We start from the raw sequence: 25,206 nt of genomic DNA, 5'->3' as shown, positions 1-25,206 counted from the left end.
TAATTTGTAAACAGTTTTAAAGCACCACAGTGGAGCATGTTTTTAAAACCAGGTGGAAAACCCCTTTCCTGTTTCCCAATCACCTAAAAGAGAATTACTTACGTGGCTGTGAGGCAGGGGTGGAGCATGCAAAGCTTTATCTCCTGGTGATTTAAATCCCGGGCAGCCCGTTCCGTTTGGAAACGACACCAGATGGGATTCCAGGGTGCAGCTCAAGGTCATCCAAACACTCTGCACTGCTCTGAACCGGGAGTGTGATCGCCACGAGCACACAAAGACTCAACAGACATTTAACACACTGTCAGACACCAAGGGATCTTCAGGAAAAACACTTCAAACGCTGCTTCCCCTCGGGCGCAAGGACACAAACTGCCCTTGTTTGGAAGCCACAGAGCGGGAAGGAGTCGCAGGGATTTCATAGGGAAAGTGTATTTGTGCTGTAGGTTTGTAAATCTGTGATTTTTAAGGCAGATGGTTCATTTAATAGCCTGACTCGAGACAAGTCACTCACCTGCAACTGGAGATGAACATTTGCTCCTACAGAGCTATTCCACAATATCCTGTGTGCTGCACGGTGGATAAACCATTCCCAAAACAATCCAAGACCTACAGACCAATCTCACTTAGAATTCCCTTTTTTTTTTTTTTTTAGCAGAAACCGCTTATGCTTGAGTGATAATTTTACTTGATGGCAGGATTTAAGGTTTGTTTAAATCAAAAAATGCCACTGGTGAGCAGTGGGTGTCACCCACTCTGTTTTCACCAGGCCCTGATGCACCGTGAGCTCCAGGTAACACCGTGACCTCCACGGTTGTGGCACCTGAGCACCATCCCAGCGTTTGACTCCTGCAGGGAATACACCTCTGGAAGGATAAAAAGCAATGTTATGCTCTCAAAAGAAAGGTTGGTGATCACTTGTAACAACCTGTTAGGGAGGGGATTGTCCCCCTCTGCTCTGGTGAGACCCCACTGGCAGTGCTGCCTCCAGCTCTGGAGCCTCTGGCACAAGCAGGATGTGGAGCTGCTGGAGCAAATCCAGAGGAGGCCTCAGAGATGCTCCGAGGGCTGGAGTCCCTCTGCTCTGGAGCCAGGCTGGGAGAGCTGGAGGTGTTCACCTGGGAAAGAGAAGGCTCCAGGGAGACCAGAGAGCCCCTTCCAGGGCCTAAAGGGGCTCCAGGAGAGCTGGAGAGGGACTTGGGATAAGAGCCTGGAGAAATAGGACAAGGAGGAATGGCTTCAAACTGCCAGAGGGCAGGGTTAGATGGGATATTGGGAAGAAATTCTTCCCTGTGAGGGTGGTGAGGCCCTGGCACAGGTTTCCCAGAGAAGCTGTGGCTGCCCCCGGATCCCTGGAAGTGTCCAAGGCCAGGTCGGACGGGGCTTGGAGCAACCTGGACTAGTGGAAGGTGTCCCTGCCCATGGCAGGGGTTGGAATGAGATGAGTTTTAAGGTGCCTTCCAACCCACACCATCCTATGAAAAACAACTGGTTTACGCTGCATTGAGACACAAGAGCTTATCTAACATTTCTTACCCTATTTCAGCTGATCTCTTTGCCACTTCACCCCTTCCCCACCTTAAAATTACCATTTTCCAAACATTTCAGCACTACACAGCTCAGATCACCTGGAGCTCCTCTTTGTCCTGCCCAGGATTTCTTGCTTCTCTTTCTCAAAATCAGTATTCCAAAGTGAGGAAAAAGACCACACTAAAGACTAAACCAAACAAGGAAACACTTTCCTCTGTCCTTTTCACCTCAGACCAAGGCAATTAGTCTCTCCATTAAGACAAAATCAGTAATTCCAATGAAATCCAGTTTTTTGTGGAACAGAAGGTCTAAAAGACTAATGGATTAATGCACTGAGCCATCACATCTGCTGCCATGAACTAATATCCCACTTCCAATGCTAAGGAAGTGATGTGGGAATGTGTATTTGGGAAAGAACATTTAGCCAAGTGGTTAAGCTCAGCCCAAGCCCCAGATTTCCGTGGAGATCTGTTGAGTGTATCTTTTCACCAAGGAGAGGAACCTTTTATGTATCTTGAGGAAATGGAGAGACCTCAAATCACTTGGAAATTTCAAAATATTTGTTCCTCCAATGACTGTTATGTAAACCCAGTGCAGAGTCTTGCAGAGGAATCGTTCCCTATGTAGGTCAGGAAAAGGAAAAGGCAAACTCGTGCCCGAGTCTTGCAAGGGACAAAGGCAGATGCAGAAATTGAAGTCTATTTTTCATTTTCCTGCCTGCTTCCCCTCGAGCAGCACCGGATTTTTCCAGATGTAGAGAAAAACAGCATTTGCAGATATGTACAAAAGTTTATTTTACAAACAGCGACTACTTTGGAATAACAAAATTGCAAAAACATAGAGCAAAGTTAGAAAACCAGCTCAGGGGGATGTTTTCTACCTGAAGCACAATTGAACAGAATTCACTAAGTGCCCCCAACCCTTCCCTCACCCCCCTCCCCAACCTGATGGAATTTCTTTATAAAGCTTTAATTCAAGATATGAAAGACTTTAGTGGCATTGCAGTAATTTTTGATAACTACAGTTAATTGATTGACCATATTTCTATTACCTTTTCCTGACCTTAAAAACTCAAATCAGCTCTGATATATGACAGAAGTCCGATTCTGGAGCTATTTTTTCCACTAATAAGTATCGAATGGTAACAGTTATATTTGTATATTTTGTTACACAGCCCTCTAGTTCTATTTTCTTAGTAAGGGACAAACAAGTTACATTTGTAATGAAAATGATGAAAGTGCAACAAATGTTACTGAAATATTTGTTCAGGACTCTCAGATGGCTCCTGCTGTTAGAAACCTGCCTCTAAATGCATCCTGCCTCGAGCAAGAAGTGTATTTAATGTTAAAAGGCATAAGAAGCTTACAAAAGATTGACTGGAAAGGGTTACATGCACACACTTTGACACTAAACTACAAGTGTAGGAAGGGGGAAAGTTCAGAATTTTGGGTTCTCATAGAAAAGTGAAAAAACCTCTGTGGCAAATTCAGCTTCAGGAACGTGCACACAAACATCTTATTCAGCTGCTGATGGACAGAAATGGAGGGAATCATCACAGTCTGCAAACTTCCCTTTGAACTTGCTTTTCATGTTTCACAAGTGTATGAAAAAATTATCTAATTTGGGGTAGTTTAATTCAATCAAAGAGAGAATGAATTGATGCCTAAGCGAGAAATAACCACTTTTAATTTTCAAAGCTGTTGGGGCCTGATGAGATCACACACACCAAAAAAAAAAAAAAAAAAGTCATTTCCAGTATTTGAAAACATTTGAGAGAAATGAAAGCATCTCCAGATATTACAGAAAGTCAGTAATGAAAACTATTATGATACAACAGAGCTCGGTAGCTCTAATCAAACAATGTTAAGTCTGTTGTGTCACCACAGACCCCAATTTGCAGGTCACATTGTGCCATTAAAAATCTGGTTCTCAGTACACAACTTTCTAAACCCCTGAAAAACTTCACAAATTATTTTACAGCAACTCAGTCAGAATATTGCAAAACTTACTCAATGGTCTTCAGCTTAAATCTATTTATTTTTTTGCAAATACCTGGAACATGGAGTCATTTTTGGTAATAAACTTTCCAAGTAAAGTACTGTCCATGCTTTTTATCAGGCAACCCAGTATTTTTGTAGTCCCATCCTTTTAACAATCTAGAGTTCAGTATCTGCAGTATCAATCTCTGATATTCCCTATATGGAACATAGGATGGGATACACCTACAGGCATTTCATAAAGGAACCTCTATAGTTGGTTTTCTCAAAAAATTATCAAAAAGTGTTTTGGACAAACTCATGACACACTCAATGCTTTAACAACACCCAAAATGTGGTGGAGGATGCCAAGCGCTGTAATAGGAACTGAAATGAAAGTCAAGAAGTGTTTGGAAACACTTTTTTAGTCTCCAAAGGACATTGCTGTTTATCACAAAATTCATTTTTGAAACATAAAAAGTTTAGACAAGTTGGACATTAAGCTCAAAACTCATTCACATCACACTTTTGCTCGCTGCTTGTCAGTTTGACAATTCCCACTGTGCATCATCTCACCTTTTCCAGCAGAATTCCTCAACCTCACAGTTCAGGAAGGATTAAGACAGAGTGGCAGCTTTGTTTTCATCGCCTCTATCCTGCACAGAACGCAATAATCGACAATCAAGACAGCACAGAATGCAGATTCCAGCATTAAAAAAAGCATTTTCATAAACTAGAAACGGCAGCCTTGGTAAGAAATGGACTTCACAGTTTAATAGTTGCTCACACACATTTCCCAGGAACAGGCACAAAGCCCTCAAGGTGTTTATTTATAAACAGACTCTGTTGCACCCGGAAAAGCGGTGGCAGCAATTCATCTAAGAGTCATCCATGGCTTGGAAAAGCTAATTCGAGGAAACAAAACTGCTGGGTTGTTGTTTTTTTTTTTTTTTAATTATCCTGTAAAAGTTGCATTTCACATAAAAAAAATTAAAAAAATCAACTCAGCTGTGGAGCTCAGTCCTTCTCTCTGTGAGCACAGAGTCGAGCGAGTTCGCCGGTAAATGGGAAAGTTTCAGCGAATTCAGCAAACAACCTTCACTTGTGACACCCTCAAAACAGTTTGGTTCTGTTGTTTGGTTTTTTTTTTTTAATGTAACACTGAAAAAATGATGAAACACAGTTTTCATCCTCCCAGAAGTGTTTTCAGCTGTATCTGCTGCTCTCACTGGGGCTCCTGTTGTTGGAGTAGCTGCGATCGCTTTCGCTGTCGGAGCCGTAGGACCTGCCGAGAAAAAAGGTTCAAAAATGCCTCAGAACTGCTTCAGATTTGAGCTTCAAATTCAAATTTACATCGTGTAAAAAACATTGTTAAGATGGACACAGATAAGAAAAACAAACACAAAGTCTTTTGCAGGGTGGTGTTTCTTATAACTGAAGAATTCGCTAAAGGATACTCAAAATTGAAATAATAATTAACTTTACGTGGTCTTGCCCTGGATAACTCAAGGCAAGTTCTCTGTAACTTCTTGCTTTTTCTTTTACAGCTAAAAACCATCCAAAATTAATGTTTTTATAAATGCTAATAAGCTGACTGAGAAATATATTCTAACACATCTGATTTCATATTGCAAGCATCTCCCAACTAAGATAAGTCCACAAATCCTTGCTTCATACATGTTGTATTTTCTTGTTTGAAGAAGGATCTTGAAAATTAGGCCCCAGAACCACAAGAACAGAGTGTGTGTGTCTCTGCAGTGTGGAAATTGTGTATTAAAATGGTTTGGCTTATCCAGAAGAATCCCAAGCTCAGCACCTGGCCAAACATCAACACAGAGTCCAGATGGTTTCAGACAAGCCACAGGAAATATTCCAATTACACAGAAATAAGTTTTCATTAGAGATTTTTTTTTTAGCCTCCTGCCCGCAAAGGAAGCTTTCTAAACGAAAGGTGAGCGTATCCTAATCCAATATTGCTTCTTTGAAGCTTCTCAACATAATAAGACAATGATTTTCCAAGTTTATTTCCACATTCTTTGTTAATCTAATTAATTTCCCCTCAAACACAAGATGAAAGTTGTCTTGTGGAAATGGGTGAGAGCAAAACCTTTAAGAGGTGCTATAAAGTTGGGAAAAAAATGAGTATGAGAAGGGTAGAGGATGAAAATTTACAGCAGTTGTAGAGACCTGTATGATTTATGACTAATAGGGGACATATTAAAAGGTATAAAACCAATCATCAGTGCTATTAAATCTATATCTCTCTATATCTCCTGTTCCACCTCCGATCTCTGTGAAATGTGCTCACTTGCACCTCTGTAAATCCCCTGGACAGAGCAGAATAGAATTTATTCCAGATTCATCAGATTTGCAGGTAAAAATATTCTTTCAAAATACTTTCTAGGAAGTTAAAAATTAAGTCTGGATTTCAGTGCAATTTTTTACTTTCCCTTCCAGATTGTTTTAAATCCATATTTGCAGTTGAAAGCAAAAAGAATTTACCATCCAATGGAATTCTCTGCATACCAAGCAGCTTTTAATCCATCACAGGGCATTTGATTTAAATCTTGAGTTAGTTTACTGTGTAGTTTTTAAAAATCACTTAATACTATTTTAAAAATCAGAAATCATGGAATCACAAAGGTTGGAAAAGACCTGTAAGACCACCAAGTCCAACTGTTAACCCAGCCCCAGCACTGTCTTCTCCATCAAACCATGTCCTCAAGTGCCATTTCCACATGTTTTTTTTAACATTTCCAGGGATGGTGACTGGGAAAACGTGAAAATTTTGAATGCATTCATACAATGAACTGGAACTCAAATCTTTCTTATCCTACTTCTTCCCCATCCTCATATTTAGCACGTGAGGAGTTCTGACTTCCTCACTCACACACACGCTTGGATTTTAATTGGTTTTAATTATTACTTTTTTATGCTTGGGGGAAAAAAAACCCAGCACATTGGCCTTTCTTAAACATCACAGGTATGTATTTAGCAAATTTTTTCCCCACAAATCCAGTGCCAAACCACACCTGGATCTCCGATCGTAGCTCCGGGACCGTCGGTAGCTGTCACTCCTTTTACTCCTACTCCGACTCCTGCTGTAGTAACTGTCATATGTGTAGGACCTACTTTAAAGGGAAAAGAAGGCAACTGTAAATTTATGATTTCTTGTCTAAAATGCTATTTTATATGCAGGCTCAAATGACATTTACAGACAGAGATGAAGGGCTGGCTAGAAATTACTTTTGAAGGCTGTGGCAAACAATTCCGTGCTTTAGAAAAGTTTCAACGCAGCAACAATTATCTTCAAAGCAAAAGTAAAAATGTCAAATTTACTAATCTAGAAAAGACACAATAAGCATCCATAAAGTTTTGTGGTTTCTCTTTTTTGTAGATGCTGTAAAAACGTTGTTTGCTAATTTGAAAACCAGCAAAGTGATTCTGTTTATAACTCAATTTTATTTTAACAAAAAAGGAGGATGTGTTCACTATTTCTCATCTCATATCATCACCTGTAACTGTAATGCTGGGATAATTTGGTTATTTCCAGCTTTTAAGTGCCTTATATTGATTTTGCTTTGATTCAAGCTGTTACAACGATATTATAGTTTTAAGTACCACGGATCCCTGGAAGTGTCCAAGGCCAGGTTGGACGAGGTTTGGAGCAACCTGGGATAGTGGAAAGTGTCCCTGCCCATGGCAGGTGGGTTGGAACTAGATCATCTTTAAGTTCTCTTCCGGCCCAAACCATTCCAGACTCTATGAGATAAAGGCATTCTTAAAAAGTATTCTTATAAATATGTATTTATATATGTATTTATATTATAGTCTATATTATAAAATACGTAGCATACATTATATAAATTATTCTTATATGTCATGTAATTATATACTAAAGTCTATTTTAAAGAAATATAAATAAAAAGTATTCTGACTTCAAGGCATTTTTATAAGAAGTCCATTTATTGCAAAGTTTGTACACAACTATAATCCATACCTGGATCGACTGTGATGACCGTAAGAACTACTTCTGGATCGGCTTCGGCTGTAGCTTCGACTGACAGAAACAAAACCACAGAGACATCTTAAGTTAATAAAATACAAGGGAGCAGGGGGAGAGGGGGGAGCAAGAGGAGCACAACATGTCTTGCAGTATCTCCAAACAAACTCACCTACGACTCTTGTAACTGTGGTAAGAACTGCTTCGACTCCTTGAGCGATCTCTGCTGTACCACCCTCTGCTTCTGCTTCTCGAGTAGCTTCTGGACCTACAGTGAACAACAGGACAGAACAGAACTGAAGAGGAAGCAAAAAAAAGTTTTAAATCTTTGTCTTTTAAGATAAATATTTATTCCATGCTTGCCATTAAGTTGATCACAGGGCTGGAGCACCTCTGAGAGTTGGGGGCGTTCATCCAGAAGAGAAGGCTCCAAGAACATCTTGGAGCCCCTTCCAGTGCTTGAAGGGGCTCCAGGAGAGCTGGAGAGGGACTTGGGATAAGGGATGGAGGGACAGGACAAGGGGGAATGGCTTTAAACTGACAGAGGGTAGGTTTAGATGGGATATTGAGAAGAAATTGTTTAATATGAGGGTGTTGATACCCTGGCACAGGTTGCCCATCCTGGAAGTGTCCAAGGTCAGGTTGTTCAGGGCTTGGAGCAACTTGGGATAGTGGAAGCTGGATGGAATGACATGGTCCCTTCCAACCCAACCCACTCTATGATTGTGTGACACTGTGCTGTTCAAAAGAAAAACATGAGCTGAGAAAGGAAAACATGCCTTGAAAAGATGAAAACTTCCAAGTTCCCAGGGCAGGCTGCGGGAGCAGCACCAGCTTCTTACCTGTATGAATATGTAGAACTTCGAGATCGACTTCTGGAGTGACTGTAGGATATGGACCTTGTTCTGTGTCTGGATTTAGACCCAGATTTACTCCGTGATCTACTGAGGCTCCTGGATGGACTGTTGTCATCTCTGCTTGGAGATTCCTCCTCACTGGAACTTTCCTGGTTCCTGGGCCGCCGATTGAGCCGGGCTGTTTTCCTGACCTCATCAAACAGAGACCCAGGCCTTACTTTATTCTTGGCTTTTATTTCAATCCTTAAACCTGCTGGTTTAGGCTCTGGTGCTACTGCTACACTCTTAACCTCCGTGGCTGTACTAATTGCTGCTGGTTGTAGGTTACCAACACCCTGCAAAGGCTTCCATTTATTGTCTATCATATTGCTTTGCAGATTTTCAGTCATTTCACTTTTCAAACCACGGTCTTTAGCACCAGACAGAGAGTTGTTTTCTTGCCTTCCTGTTTCTTTTTCTTCTTTAATATGAATCAAGTCTCTAATGTTGTTTCCTAGTTTGACAGCATCTTGCTCAGGGGTCTCAACCTGTAGCTCCTTTTTTATAGCAGCACTTAAAGCCTGGGGTTTAGGAGTGAGAATGACAGGAGACAAAACGTCCACATCCACCTTCCCTGGCGAGTTACGATCCGGAGTACAGATCTCCATGTTGTCATCTGTCTGAATAACGTCCTCCAATCCGTTCTGGTTACTTTCTTCAGCTTGTTTAATCTCATTCTTGCAGGCAGAAACGTTTATTCCTGAGTTTAAAGCACCAGTTGAAGCGTTTGTTTCAATGTTCTCTTTATTAAGGTTGCTGCGATCTGGGGAGGCCTCACCTGTGGTGTTTTTATCTAAAAGGTTTTCACTCCCACACGACTTTTCACCGTTTCCCATTTTATCTGTGACTATTTCATCCTTTTCATAAACTTGTTTTTTATCCTTTATGTCCCTGGTAAGCTGCTTTTCTTTTTTATCATCCTTGGCAACTGGCTTTTCATTTATCTCATCGTCCTCTTCTTCACCAAACTCGAGGGGGGGCTGCCAATGAAACATCTCTTTTCTTTTCTGGACTTTGTGTTTTTTCTCCTTTTTCCCTTTGGATTTTTCTTTTGGCTTTTTGGAATGCGATTTCTTAAGTTGTTTTTTCAACCCATGCCTGTGTTTTTTTGACTTGCCTCGAGTGTCTGCTGAGCTGGAACAGGAACTGTCGGATTCAGAAGATGACAACTGTTTGTTTGTCTTCCAATCAGAGTCCAAAAAGCCTTCAGAGGAATTGGATTGTTTCTTTATCCTTTTGGTGACACTGAGCTCTGTATCAGACCCTGAGGTGGCCTCTCCTTCTTCTTTACCAGAGGAGGGTCTGGAATCCCCCCTATTATGCCTTGCCTCTCCTCTTTCGGAATTTGACTCTGAGTCCCATTTGCTGCCTGAGTAGGATTTCCGTTTCGTTTTTGCCCCTCCTCTGGGTTCCTCCAGAAACTTCTCCTTCCCTGCTTTCCTTTTGGAGTGATCAGAATCCCGCTCACACTTGGACTTCTCCTCCCCTCTCTCAGAACTCAAGCTATTTTTATCCTGTTTCTGAGCATCCCCTTCTAATGGAAAACGACTTTCCTTCTCTGGGACCGCTTTTGCTTTGGCGGAGCGCTCGCTGTCGCTGGAGAAGTCTGAGGATGACAAAGTGTCGCTCTCCTTCAGTCCTTGGGAAGACTCATCGTAGTCTTTGGGATGTTTGTGAGGCAGGGGACTTTCTGAGCTCGTCTCCTGCCTCAGTTTGGAGCCCCGAGCTTTCTGATCGCTGGACGTGGATTTCCTTTTGTTCCCGTGTCTGTCCTCGTCGCTGAGGGAATAGTAAGACGTGGACTCGCTGTACCCCGACCGGTCACTGCGGTATTTGCTCGGTGACGGGGACCTGCCAGAAGAGTGGGATTTTGTCCTAGAGCTCGATGGACTTCTGGATCTTGTGTAGGATCTGGAGTAGGACCGACTTCGGGAGGACCTGCTCCTGGACCTCGGCCAACTCTCCGAGCTCCTGTCGCTGCGGCCTTTGGAATACCCACTCCGATCGCTCTCCGAGCTCCTCTCCCGCTTGCGGTAGGAGGAGGAGGTGTTGGCCTCTTTAACGACCACCAGGCTGTAATTAGTTTGGGTGGGTATTAAATGGGTTGTTTTAGCTTTCATTTCCTGAATTCGCTCATAGGATGGCTTCCATGGTTTCTGCCCAGGTTTCCACCTGGAAGGAGGTGGACTGTCGCTTAAGGGTATCACAGGGAGGTTTTCTGGGACAACTGGTGGGACGACGACTTTGTCACTGGGCAGAAGAACTGCTCGGACGGGCTCGGCTGCCTTGGTCAACTTACTGTCATTTAATCGGGTTGAAATATTCCGTGGAGAACTGGGAACAGTCTTTTGCTGCCTGGGGTTAGAACTGGACCTTGACCTACTTCGAGAGCGTGATGATTTAGAGGCTGATCTCGATCTAGAACTTCTTCGGGAGTAAGACCTTGATTTAGACCTGGATCTGGATCTGGATCTGGACCTGGACCTGTAGTAAGAGCGAGACCCTCTGCTTGATAAAGATGATGAGCTCTGATCTTCTTTATCAGACTTGGACCAGTCTCTTCTGGATGAACGCCTAGAAGACAAGGAAGAAGAACGAGATTTCCTCTCACGATCACAAGATGACTTTGTCCTCCTGTGGAAGGAATGAGAAGATTCCACGTCTGATGAGGCCGAGGCTTTCTTTTTTTTCGTTTGCTTGTGCTTCTTGAAATGCTTCTGCTTTTTAGATTTCTTTTTATGCTTCACCTTCTTCTTCTCTTTCCTGTGCTTCTTGTGATGGCTGGAGTACCTCGTGGTGTTTAGATCAGCATAACCATTATGGGACCAGGACCTGGATCTCCGGGATGCACTTCTTTCATCCCATCTGCTTGTACATGGGTCACTCAACCTGGAAAACAAAGCAGAAAGCCCCACCCTGAGTGGAAATTCTTTTAAAACTTCAGATAAATTAAGTATTTTTAAACTTGATTTTACATCAAGATATAAGAACCTGACACACCCACACACTTTACTACCAGGCAATTGTGTTCTGACTGAGCTTCTTACACTCATTTTAAGAATTACATCACTACCAAGAGCTACTTCTCTCTAAGAAATAAATCAGCCAACATCAGCAAATTTTGCATATTGTAGAACCCGTGTGAAGAGATTTAATGTTTTAATTACCCTAGTCTGCAGGACTTTGACCTCTACAACTGCAGGATTCTCAAACCACTTTTACATATTAGTATTATTAAATATTAAATATTACTATTACTAACATTAACATTGTTGTTATATTATTAGATATTAGTAAATATTTAAAATTTAAAACATATCTCAGTATATAAAAAAGAACCACCAGAAACATTTGCAATTATTCAATAATGGTTATACATAGTATTTTTCAGTTTTCCTTTTGAGGTTTCTGTCTCATAATTTGACAGAAGCTCATATTTAGTATCAAGTCAAATTTTGGAGAGCTGGCTTCCATCTATCACACAGTTTGCAATTGCAGAAAGAACATATAATCAAAACAATAAAGGGTCGGTGGATTCAGTTGTCTCACTTGGTACCCAAAGAATCCATATCACCCAGTTTGGGGCTAAAGGAAACCATGGAAGTTTCAAGGTTGGAAAAGACCTTTAACGTGACCAAGTCCAATGTTAACCCAACACCACCACCTTGTTCACCACCAAACCTTGCCACAGAATCAACCCGGTTGGAAAAGACCTCCGAGATCATCAAGTCCAACCCTTGATCCAACCCCGCTGTGGTTCCCAGCCCATGGCACTGATGCCACATCCAGTCTCATCTAAAACACCTCCAGGGATGGAGAATCCACCCCCTCCCTGGGCAGCCCATTCCAATGGCTGAGCACTCTCTCTGGAAAAAATTTCTTCCCAATATCCAACCTAAACCTCCCTGGCACAGCTTGAGACCGAGCCCTCTTGTCCTACTGCTGGTTCCTGGGAGAAGAACCTGACCCCCATCTGGCTACAACCTCCTGTCAGGGAGTTGCAGAGAGTGAGGAGGTCTCCCCTGAGCCTCCTCTTCTCCAGGCTGAGCCCCCCCAGCTCCCTCAGCCTCTCCTCATAGGACTTGTGCTCCAGTCCCTTCCCCAGCCTCGTTGCTCTTCTCTGGACCTGCTCCAGCCTCTCCATGTCCTTCCTGAACTGAGGAGCCCAGAACTGATGTCCTGAAGAGCCACATCCATGTTTTCTCTGAACGATTCCAGGGATGATGACTCCACCACCTCCTTGGGCAGCCTGTTCTTTACAATTTGTTCCATGAATTTTTTTTTTTCCCTAGCATTTAATCTAAACCTTCCCTGGCACAACTGGAGGTCGTTTCCTCTCGTCCTGGTACATCCACGTGGTACATCTACACAACATGTTAAACACTGTGTAAAAAAAACCCAGATTATAAAATTTATGATAAGGATCTTACTTATCTCCTTTGCTCCACTTCTCCCCACTGGGAGGTCGGTACGTCCTCAACCTCTGCATCTCCTCTTTCCAGTGAGGAGGGGTCTCACTGCTCTCGTCATCCTCGGATTCGGAACACGACCGGGATCGAGGGGGGGTGTGGTATCGCTGTGAAAGCACAGAAAAAAACCACATTATGCAACTTTCTTACATAGCAAACTGTGTCTTTTCATACCCAAGATGTTTTACGAAGCCTGAGGAGGGCCAGAAGCTCACTCTTTTTTTCCTAAACATAAAAGGAAGGATCAAGGAAGAGGCCATGGATTCCCAGTTACTGCAGATAACTACCTTTTTTATCAGGATGTTAAAGCACAGATGTTTCACTTCAGTTAGCAGACACTTAACTGCTCATATGAGCAAAGACAAGCCCTATTCCAAAGTTACTGCTGTTCAGCTCTGCAGAAATGAGAATCCAGTTTAAAACACCTTCCCAGCAACAAAAAATAGAAAACCAAACAAAAAAAAATAAACCACTAAAACTCCCCAAAAGTCTTTCACAAAAAAGAATAAAGAAGCTTCATATTTAAAGAATTATGCTTAGGAACAGCATTTAAGTAGGCAATAAGAGCTACTTGTGCAGCAGAGGAAAAAACCCTCTAATATAGTAAATTGTTATTTTCCACTACCCAGTTGGATACACACTCAGGTAAACTCTGTGAGGACATCAGATGCTCCTTGACTCAATAAAAAACACATCTGGATTTCACTCAATTATTTTGAGCCACTTTTGAAAGCAAAAGAGAGGGGAAAAAAAGTGTTGTCCCCCAGAATAAAATCAGAAAGATGCATGTGTTGATTTATTCAGTTAATTACAAAAGTCTTTAAGATACCCTGTTTAACTAAAAAAATATAAGGATATTCTACCATACAGAGCTAATTTGGGTTGAAGGAATGACTACTTAAAAAAGCTTTTACAGATGACTGGCACATAACAGGTTGTGAAGGTATCATGGATCTCCCTAATTCTCAGTCTATTCAGGAGCATCTTGGAATCTACAAATAAATATTTTGGAAATTATCAAACAACTTCACCCCAAAGAGAAACTGTTGCTGATCAGATTATTAGAGATGGCAGAAAAATGTGTTTCTCCAACTAAGTGCTGGCCCTAAATGACACCTTGTTCTCATTCTTCACTTTTTTCAAGAGGGTGTTAAAATGATGAAAAACATCAGAGAAACGCCAAAACCTGGCTAAAGCCAATTCCACTCAGCTTTGAGTTACTTTTCCCTAAATTTTTATTTACATAAATAAGCAAAACCGTTCTGGTTTAAAGGCTTTAGTGGATCCCACGAGTGTCAAATACAAACACGAGCTGTCAGATGCAAAGGCAGCTGCCACATTTCACGTCAAGGCTGGAAAATTCGGGTTGAGGCTCAACCACTCCACCACCTTGGTCCGTGCTATGGCATCCAAGCTGTTCATTTTGTGGCTTAAAATAATTGTGTCATGGGGGATCATGGTGGAAAAGTACTTCCCAAATCCAGTGGCTGTTATATAAGAAAGATCACACTCAGAGGAGTCTCAGTTTAAACCATCCTAATGAAGCTTTTCATTAGAATAACTATAGATATATTGATATCTGTATATACACTTTTCTTTTTGAGAACTTCCACTTGCAAAAACATTTGGCAGGACCAAGGCTTGGTTTGGCTTTATGGTTCCCCAAATGCCACCTGCTAAGCTGATCCAGGAAAAGATTCTCCAGGGGAAGAATATGCTGCAATCCAATAGAATCAAATGCACAATTACAGCAGCTTCTCTTACTTTCTCCCCCTCGTACTGAGTGAAAAACAACAGCACAGCTGTGCAGCGTTTTGGGCCTGGATTGGGAGTTATTAGAGAAGAAAAACTTTTGAATTATATATCAGAAAGGGCTGCAGACACTCAGGACACTGCTGAGCAGCTTGGTGTGTCTTATGTGTTGCAGTCCTAATGCTCAGAGAAAACACAAGGAAATCCAATGAACAGGGAAGAGGAAAAGCTCTTGTCACTTCTCACTGCTTTGGATCTTGTGGCTTGCGTGGGATGAATCTGCCTGAATTAGTTTCCATCTTTTAAAAGAAATAATCTCATTCTTATGTTTGGAGGCTTCTTGTGGCTGAGAATTAAGCCTTTGTTTTCCCAAACTTTAAGAGAGTAACAAGAAGGAATGAAAACCTGCATTACAAAATCAGCTACCTGACAATATTTCAACCTCCTAAACTAGAACGCAAATAAATACATGTGAATAAACACGTAAATAAAGCATCCTACAAAGCCTCCAAGGAAAGTCAAAGCTCAAGGCCAGAGAAGATACTCTAGGTGAGAGGAAAGAAATATATAAATAAATAAAACTGTCACATACTATTGTGCCTCTTCCTTTAATTTTTCGTCCGGATTTTGAGACTGATGGTTTCTGGTCAGTCAGAACTGGAGTGGCATCAAGAAGCTTCCTACATAAATTAATAAAATATGAGCTTGCATGGAAAAAAAACCCCAGTTAACTTAACCTAATTTTAAGTTAATAATGAAAAATATTCATCATCTTATTCATTCATTTTGAGGCAGAACTAAGAATTCAGCGAATTTTCCAAGAAATGAGACGATTTTGCAACAAAAGGCAAATCAACATGTATTTGTTTTCAAGCAAATGTGCAGCCTGATGTCTTTACACATAAATAAATGCTAACAAAGGACTTGCAAAATCCTGTTACAAGAGGTTAATTTGTGTTTGGGGCAGAAATCCTGAGGGCAACATGGGCAGAAGAGGTTCAGGATCTCAGTTCAGGACTGCTCACAGGTTCTAAAGTCTTCTTGCTTAGGAAAGAAGAGGGAATTCAATCCTCCTTTTTACAGTTTGTGTAATATCCTCAAAAGAAATAGTTGCTAAATCTTTGGAAATATGAGTGATGTTCCAAGAGAAGACTTACAGGAGACTAAGCCATTAACTGAAATTAAAATAAACAAACAAAAAACCCCAACAAACCCCCATGTCCTCCAAGCACAAACCAAAACCAAATAAAAACCACCTCAAAAAACTCTCCCCAAAAAAACCCCAAAAACCAAACAAAAAAACCCCAAATCCTCCCCAAAAACGAAAAAAAACCCAAACCACAAAAAACCCCAAAACAAACAAAAAAACCCACAAAACCAAAAACCCCCCAAAACCAACCCCCAAAACCCTCCTACAACCAAAAGACCAAAAACACCCCCCAAAACCAAGACTCCTCAAAACCTCCCAAAAGCCCCCAACCCCCACCAAAAAAAACCCAAAAAAACAAAAACCCCTCCCAAAAAACCCCCCAAAACAACCCCCCAAAAAAAACTAAAAACCCCCCCAAAAAACCAACAAAAAACCCCCCCAAAAAAACCAACAAAAAACCCCCCCAAAAAACCAACAAAAAAAACCCCCAAAAAACCAACAAAAAAACCCCCCAAAAAACCAACAAAAAAACCCCCCAAAAAACCAACAAAAAAAACCCCCAAAAAACCAACAAAAAAACCCCCAAAACCCCAAAAAAACTAAAGAAAGAACCAAAACCTCAAAAAAAACCCCCCCCAAAAAAAAAAACCCCCCAAAAAACCCCCCCCCAAAAAACCCCACCCCCCCAAAACCCCCCCCCAAAACCCCCCCCCCAAAAAAAAAACCCCCCAAAAACCCCCCCCAAAAAAAAAAAAAACCCCACCAAAAAACCCCCCCCCCAAAAAACCCCCCCCCCCAAAAAAACCAAAAAACAAAACAAACAAAAAAATCAAAACCCCAAACCCCAAAGAAAACCCAAACAAGCAAACAAACAAACAAAAACCCCAGAAAAAAACCCCAACCCAATCCCCCCCCCAAAAAAACCCAAACCAAACCCGATTTTTGAGATATCTGGCACTGCAATGTCTTAGCTCAGAGTCCAAAACCAAGGAAACTTGACAAAGAAACAACCCAACTGCAATTTAGTGGAGGTGCAAAACACAAATTGAAATTATTCTCATGAACTCCTGACTTCCTTTGCAGCAAAAGAAGAATATTTTCTCTCAGTCTAACACTGATGAGTCCTAAAAATCCGGGTGACTGATTTTGAACCCAAGTTTCTTCTTTGGTCTAAGAAAGATGAAAAAAAAATCACCTCTCCCGAATCCAAGTTTCCCTTGCAATTAAATATTTGCTGTGGTTTTACACTGGCAAATTTTTGTCTGGAATTCTTTTTTTTGTTTGCATCATCTATAATCGAGTTTAATACATGTGATCCTTGAGGACCAAAGAAACCAACTCATGAGATGGAAGGAATATTACAGAGAAAACTGTAAAAAGGACAATTAAAAGTTGGAATTCCGGCCACCACCTGCTCCCAGTGCTAAGGAACAGGGATTTTAACAGGAATATTTCATATTTCATGCACAGTTTTCAGCAAGGCAGAATAAAAAGCTCAGAGTTCCTTACGGTTCAGGCTCTACATTGACAACAGGCACATCTCTTCTGAGCAAAAATCTATTTTCAGGCACTGGGGGAATTTCTTCAGGACGTACCACGGGCTTGTCCCTCTTTGTGCTCACGTCCACTCTGTCTGGGACATCACTCTTGTCAGAAAGGCTGCTACAGGGAAAAGCACAGTCAGCTGTCAGCTGGGAAAACACTTCTTTTCCAAGAGAATTCCAAGATAAGCCCACCTGATGCATCAAACCTAAAGATGGTTTAACAACCCAACTGTGTTTAACAGCCCATTTCAGGCTAAAGGAAGGATGCCCCTTTATTACTGGGGAGAAGGTTCAGTCCTTGCTTTGCAGCAAATGATTTTGCTTTTAATTTACAACTTGCCATGAAATATTTTTGAATATCATCAAATATATATCAAGATTCTGTTATTTCCCAGAAGTCTCACTTTAACAAGAGTGTACTGAGCTCCAAACCCTTTCACAAGCTGAGATCTCATTTCAATGTTGCTGTAGCTTCTGCCTACAAAGATCTTGAATTCTTTCCTGGAAAGCTCTACTCAACCAGCTCAGCTTTAGGGTTTTTTTGCTTGTTTGGTTGATTAGTTTATAGTTTGTTTATAAAATCAAGCATCAAAATGCAAACTTAAATAAAAGCATTTTCATATTCGCTGCAAGTGAATTCCAAGCCAAGCCCACCCCAAACCTAAAGATGGTTTAACAGCCCATTTCAGGCTAAAGGAAGGATGTTCCTTTATTACTGGGGAGAAGGTTGAGTCCTTGCTTTGCAGCAAATGATTTTGCTTTTAATTTACAACTTGCCATGAAATATTTTTGAATATCATCAAATATATATCAAAATCCTATTAATTTGCCTGAAGTCTCACTTGAACAGCTGTACTGAGCCCCAAATACTGTCACAACTTGAGATCTCCTCATTTCTATGTTGCTGTAGCTTCTGCCTACAAAGATCTTGAATTCTTTCCTGGAAAGCTCTACTCAACCAGCTCAGCTTTAGGGTTTTTTGCTCGTTTGGTTGATTAGTTTAGTTTGTTTATAAAATCAAGCATCAAAATGCAAACTTAAATAAAAGCATTTTCATATTCACTGCAAGTGAATTCCAAGCCAAGCCCACCCCAAACCTAAAGATGGTTTAACAACCCATTTCAGGCTAAAGGAAGGATGCTCCTTTAGTATTGGGGAGAAGGTTCAGTCCTTGTTTTGCAGCAAATAATTTTGCTTTTAATTTACAGCTTGCCATGAAACATTTTTGAATATCATCAAATATATATCAAAATCCTATTATTTGCCTGAAGTCTCCCTTTAACACAGCTGTACTTTTAATTTACAACTTACCTTGAAATACTTTCGAATATCATCAAATATATATCAAAATCCTATTAATTTGCCTGAAGTCTCACTTGAACTTATAAAATCAAGCACCAAAATGCAAACTTAAATAAAAGCATTTTCATATTCACTGCTTGAAACCACAGGAGAACTTCTCATATTTCTCCCAAATTCTTAAGTTTAAGGGACTAGTCACCGTCTTTGGTTTGAGCTTCGCTTGCACCTTGGATCCTCTTTCCTCCTCTCCTCCTTCCTTCGTTTTCTGGACTGTTTGGTTTTAGTTCTTCTCTTCCTCTTTCTCCTTCTGATCCTTTCATTTTCAGCTTCACTTTCAGATGAGGATTCTGAAGAGCTGGATGCACTGGAGGAGGACTCGGAGCCTTCGGAGTCAGAACAGACTTTCTTCTTCTTCTCCAAAGCTTAAAAGATATTTCAAATTTACACTGTGTATATGGATTTACACAGCATAAACCAGACCATTTTATATATATAAATATATATATATAAATGTTGATTCAGAGGAGCTTTGTGACCTTTTTCACAATGAGTTGCATTAAAGAATCACTATGAAAATACATCTAATTGTGTCCAGCCTAAATCCATATTGGGACATACAAATAATTTCCAGCAAAGGCAGAGTACACAGATAAGCAAAGATCATTTGTAGTAAAAAAAAAAAAATAGTTTCTTTAAAAACAATGCACAGGTTGCAAAACAAAGTTTAAGAACAAATTAGTTGCAGCCTCAATTGTATATTTTTTATTTCTAAAACTCTGTCATTCTCTCCTTTCTGCATCCTCACACCTTTACACAACCCACACTGTTGACTTGCTCTAAAGGACATAAATAACAACATTACACTCAAGGAAAGTCAAAAATTAAGTAGAAAATGTAAACTTGTAACACTCCACTGTTTCACAGCAACTGTCCAAACATATATTTAAGGGAATTTATATTCCATGAATACTTATAAAAAGGCAGAGTATGTTCACTCCATATACTGCTTATATTAACGTTACATGATCTTAAAATAAACCTCTGCAAAGTGCACAAAATCCAACTTCAAGAGAAGCATGTTTGTGTCTCCCTCTTTCAAATTCAGAAAAATAACTCCTAATTGTGAGTTTGCCACATGAATCTCCAACATGAATTACAGAGAGCAGGAAGCAGGAACACATTTTGCAAGGGACAAATTTTAGGTCAGAAAACCTTTTTTTCCCCCTTCGCTGTGCCTTCCTCGCCCACACCAAGACTGAAGTTGTAGAGGCTTGTAAGAATTGATTGAGATTAGAGGTTTACCACAGTGATTTTTAGATGTTGGAATAGTTTTTATATTCTCTGAGAGCAATGGGAAGATCCCTTAAGTTTGGGAATTCCGTGCTCACCATCCTTGGCTGATCTGGTCACGAGCACCCCGCAGTCGATGACCCGAACGTCTGCGTAGGGTCGACTTGCAGTGTCAGTTTTGAGGTTTTCTATCTGTTCTATGACTTCAAAACCAGAAATAACCAGTCCAAAGACAACATGGACACTGCAGAAAGAAAACATTTAAGGTACAACACATTTAGAAATGGCTCCTCGTTATTTTTCCAGCAGATTTCAGGGTTAAATGATTATTTTTCAACTGATTTCAGTTAAAAAAAAAAAAAAAAAATCGGTGTGAAATAGAAACATTCAGCTCTTAATGTGTTAAAAATAAGATTTTATTTTAAAGTACTTTAACTTAAATGCTAAGATTACATGCAGCATAAACCAGAGATCCACTCTGCTCCAATCTGAGGGAAATACTTGATGTCAGTCTACTCTCCTCTACATGGGCAGGGGGAACAGACCATAATCCCCCATCCACCCTTCCATTTTAGCAATTTTGGGCAACAGACATCAAGAGTCCATATATAAACATGACAAAAGGGCAGTTTTCTCCAGAGAAGAACAATTTATAGGTCTCTCCAAGCTCGGAATACAAATTCCCCACTGGCATTGCAGGGACAGTTATAATTCAGGAATCCTCAGTTTTGTTCTATGGTACCACAATTTCTCTTCCCTTCTTTTACTTGCCCCATAAATTTTGGGGATGAAAACACGCCTCAAAAAAGGGATTCAAAGGACTATTCAAAGATATTAAACTTGACAACTCAACTCATTGATTTATGGGCTGAGGGCAGCAACCAGTTTTTAAAGACATAATGTTAGGATTTAAGGCAATCCAAGTTTTTGTCCAGCTTTAGGAAATAAGCTGCAACTTGAAATTTTGATGGAATTCAAACTTTTGTTTCCCAGCTTGTTCTATTGTATAATCTTTCCCAGAATTAAGAATTTGTTTGCCCATTGTTGTCTGCTTTCAATGTAACATGTGAAGGCTTAAACCCTTCAAACTTTAGCCACCACTGGAGAAAAGAAACTGGAAAGGATTCTTACCCATCGAGATGAGGAGCAGGTTTTGTTGTTCTGTTTGACAAACAGCAAGATGGGAAGATGGTAAAATAAAATAAAATCAGGGATTCAGATGAAGTGAAAGAGGAGAATGACACAGGGGAAAAAAAAAAAAAAAGAGGTGAAGGTAAGACAAAAAATAGTGAAAAAATCCAGTTACATACATGGAATTCAACGAATTAAAATTATTAAAACTACAGATTGTACAAACAGGCTTTTTTAAGCTTTTACATGAAATCTGTCTGAGGTTTAACTAACTGTGCATAATTGAAAGTTGTACCAAGTATCATTTTATGCATGCAGTAAACAATTTTCAAATATGTATCTTTAAATACTCATTTAATATAACTCTACAATTTGTAATCACAGAGAAGATACAATTTGGCAACAAATAACGGGTAACTAGTGGAATTGAAATGGTTCTGAGGTTATTAACTTCTTAGATGACAAGGTCACTTTAAAGTCACGTATTTTAGAAAAGAAGAGTTATGATATGTGAGAGATTCTCCGCTTCACCTCCCTCCCCCCACTTCCTTCTCCCTCTCCATGTACCTGCTCGGCCTCAGGAACACAAAGCAACAGTTCTGCCTTAAATCAGCCAACACTTCAGCTCATGAACTCCCAAAAACCCACAGCAGGACATTAGGTGCCACCCTACAGTTAAATCCAGACTCCCTCCCTATTTTCCAGCTCCTCCATTCAGCCTGAATGGGAAATGCAACTGCATTTTGTACCAATCTGTTTGATTCTACGACCTGGTGTCTTTATCCTATTTCAAACCCAAAATAAAGTTACTTTTCCAAGTGAGCCTGAGCTCCTGCTGCACAGGGAACCCTCCTATCCAGACAAACATCAGAACCTGCTCAAATACTCGGGGAGAAATAAAGTAGAAGTCCAGATCATTTGCAGTTGAAGTTACTTTAATATGTGAAAACATCTTTCCTCTCTCTCCTCCCAAGCATTATTTTGCTTTTCAAACCTTCCTCCAATGAGCTCCCCTCTCTCCAAATAAAAAAAAAAAAATCAATCACAGATGCTTTTTCTAAATTTACAGTGGCACAGATTGGGTAGGATGAAGTCAGTTTTTCAGTGCTCTAATAAAATACTGCTTCTTAACCACGTATCTTCCCTGGAGTTTTGAGCTATTAGGTCACAAAACACTGCAGTGCTGGAACACATCCCAAAAGATGGAACTGTGGATCAGGAGTGTTTACACTCCTGATTTGTTTTTAAGCTCCAAATGCCAAGACCTTCCACTTCTGTAATGCTAAATAAAACAGAAAACTTCTTTGGTTTAACACAGGGGAATAAATGCTATTAAGACACTATTAAATTTCTCAATAGTTAGGGGGTGTTCTTTGGTGTTCCCTTGCTAATAAGGGGTATTCCTACAAGGAGAAAAATCCTTGCAGCTTTTGAATTTCTTTAAGCAATAGTTAACTGTGTTAACAACCTGTTGTTAAGTAAACACTTTAAGTGGGTTTAATTATAAAGCTGATTTAAAGGAGTGAAAAAAAGAAGTGGGTTCCTTCCATGAACCCAATGGTATGGAAGATTTAGTGTTTGGGATTAGCTGGGAAAGGCAGCAGGTTCAAACAGAGGGGCTGTGGAGGCTGTAGCAGCGTTTGAGACCAATTAAGTAAGGAACTTACTTTAGACTAGGCCTTACTGAGCAAAGAAAGGGAGAGTTGGTGCTTAAAACCCATGCAGAGGTTCCTCCCATTAAACTGGCAATTTGAGAGAGAAAATGGACAAGGTTTCTCTCCTTTCATGGAGTGAAAGCACAAGGAAAAGTGTTATCCCAAGGGAAAACCTTTCAGATGCACGACAAGGAGTTGGGAGACCGAACAACTTCCCACAGGAAGCAGATCCCCAAATCCTTGCTGTGCTTTTGAATGTTTTCTCACCTCAGTGTTGGGGCTGGAACACGACATTTATTCTGTGAATGTGCCCTTTAAAAGAGCATTTTAAAAAGTTTCCTGCATCAACCCTTGAACCTTCAAACTTCCTCAGGAGCAAAACCCACCCCCTGCCTTTGCACTACGGAAACCTGAAGTCATGGTGAGTTCCTCCCCCAAAGTGATATTTATTAGAACATTTCTATACAGAATTTCTATAATTGAAAACATTCAACATTTGCTTTATAACAGATACAATTATCCAAGTTATGTACAGCAGGATCAATACCTTTCTTCACTCAGGTTTAAATGGGTCTAAGATACCGCTGAGGAGAAAATCATCTTTTTTTGACAAAAGCATTTTATCACCCACCCCCCCCCCCCCCCCCCCCCCCCGAGAACTTCAGGCCTAACAAAGGGTTCAATGCACATAACAATATGATCAGAAAAACAAGAAAAGATAAAAACAGAAAGAAAAGGAAAGGACACAGCCTTAGAGGAATGAGACATTACCTTTGGAGCGCACGATGTAACACTGTTTCTGTAAATTTTACACAAAAATGGCAGAAATAAATTGTAATACATTTTCAGACAAAACTGTGTCTATGTTTTATCAAATACAAGGTTAAAATTCATATTAATCAAGTTGTATGCAGAACAAGGATGCCTAAAAGAGGGCTCTAAATTTTCTTGAGAATACAAGGTATTTTGAAAACTAAAAGTTCTCCTTAAAAAGCAAAAAGAAAACTACAGACAAACCCTGCTTGTCACACTATTGCAAAACCAGTCAGGAAAGAGAATCCTCCCACTCCCCTCTAAGTCTCAACCCAGCAATGCCCAACTTGAGGTAGGTGAATATTCAATTTCTGTGGGTTTATTCCCACGTTTGCAGCTTCCCAGGGGTTCAAATGCTCCACTGAACCCCCTCCTAAGGAGGAATTTCACAGGCACAGCAGAGCTTAAGTGTTTGGGTTCCCAAATCAAAGGTGTAAAGTCTGCAAGGGGACAACTTCAGACATTTCAGACTTGGCTGACATCTCCCTTGCTCTATGAAGCTTTTCTAGAACTAAGAAAAATAAGTGTTTTCTTTTTCATTGATTGCTCCTGTCCAGAGTTCCACAACAACAGACCCACTGCAGAGGGGGGAAAAAAAGCCAAACCACCTGCCCCAGTTCATACTGAGCTTTAGGGTCTGGTCTAATTCTGAGCAGCAGCAATGGTTTAAAAATGCATTAGCAGTTGAGTTTAGCCACATCCTCCTCCCCCTCCCCAAAAAATAAACTACAGGTTATTAATTATGCCTCTGCTTATTCGAGCACTGGAATGATCTTTTTGTTACTTATTTTGTTACTTATTACACATAAAAGCATCCTGGGAATGTTTTTACATCAACTTTTCCTCAAGCCAATGGGACCTGCTGGTGTGATAAGTGCACATGAACCACTACTGCTCAAAGATAATGCAACATCAGCCCCTTCCATTTGACATTTTTGGGGTTTTACTTGAATAAACTGTTCAATAGTTAGCTCAAAAGGTATTTCATCCACAGTAAAAAAAAAAAAAAAAAAAGAAATTATTAACTGTTGATTAGAAAAATACCTGTTTTGGGACACCAAAAAGACATGAACTGCTTTTAATGAGCTGGTAATATTCAGAAATAATTTGTAAAATCAGAACAAAAGAGTCCTCACAACTTATTTTATCCTTCATTTAGCAGATCAAAGTGGTTAGTTTGTTTGAATTTAGTAACTAGGCATGGCACCACGCATTTAAACATTTTTAAAACAAAAAATAGCTATTTAGTTCTGAGCAAGCAAGCAGAGCTTGAGAGACACATTAAAACCAACAACACCCTCAACATGGAAAAAAAAAATAAAAACCTGGCAGTAATAGGAAATCAGGCTCAAGTTTTAAATAGCTTTTGAACACAGAGGCAAGAATTTGGCCTGATAAGGAACAGTCCAGACTCCTCTCAAAGCTGCAATGGGGATGTATTCTTCAGCAAGCTATAGAGTTAAATAGTTAGGCAATAAATTAATTATTATACACAACTTCCCAGGGAAAATAAAACAAAGAGGTTGGTTATTTTGTTTTGCTTCCTGTTGTTTCTTTATTGTTGATTCTGCACAGGCACTTCTCATTTTCTACTAAGTGTAGCTTGACAGGTTTTGGATGACCATGGAAGCAGAGTTAAGCCCAGGTGAGCACTTGGAGGATCAAGAGTGTCATTAATTTTTTTTTTTTTAAGAACTT

The 25,206-nt window shown here is 40.3% G+C and overlaps 1 protein-coding gene across 9 annotated transcripts in view; it reads right to left on the bottom strand.

The window, feature by feature from the left end:
- Positions 1–3,183: 3,183 nt before the first annotated feature.
- The window catches only part of NKTR (natural killer cell triggering receptor), a 39,161-nt gene continuing 17,138 nt past the window's right edge, over positions 3,184–25,206 (bottom strand). For 3 of the 9 annotated variants that reach the window (XM_027743340.2, XM_039382411.1, XM_027743347.2), the window contains 11 exons: positions 21,041–21,070; positions 20,008–20,153; positions 18,819–19,041; positions 17,283–17,435; positions 15,216–15,303; positions 12,833–12,978; positions 8,349–11,291; positions 7,679–7,774; positions 7,504–7,563; positions 6,536–6,634; positions 3,184–4,788 (listed from right to left, as the gene is read on the bottom strand). In XM_027743340.2, the coding sequence (XP_027599141.1) occupies positions 4,710–4,788; positions 6,536–6,634; positions 7,504–7,563; positions 7,679–7,774; positions 8,349–11,291; positions 12,833–12,978; positions 15,216–15,303; positions 17,283–17,435; positions 18,819–19,041; positions 20,008–20,153; positions 21,041–21,070 (4,063 nt within the window). In that variant the 3' untranslated portion in view covers positions 3,184–4,709. Of the gene's footprint in view, positions 4,789–6,535; positions 6,635–7,503; positions 7,564–7,678; positions 7,775–8,348; positions 11,292–12,832; positions 12,979–15,215; positions 15,304–17,282; positions 17,436–18,818; positions 19,042–20,007; positions 20,154–21,040; positions 21,071–23,466; positions 23,486–25,206 lie in introns of those variants that run through there. The other 6 variants (XM_027743349.2, XM_027743343.2, XM_027743342.2 and 3 more) reach the window with 6 other exon arrangements.

Source organism: Pipra filicauda, unplaced genomic scaffold, assembly GCF_003945595.2.
Source record: "Pipra filicauda isolate LSUMZ 115617 unplaced genomic scaffold, ASM394559v2 scaffold269_size1075953_pilon, whole genome shotgun sequence".
Lineage (NCBI taxonomy): Eukaryota > Metazoa > Chordata > Aves > Passeriformes > Pipridae > Pipra > Pipra filicauda.
This window is presented reverse-complemented; position numbering and strand designations above follow the sequence as displayed.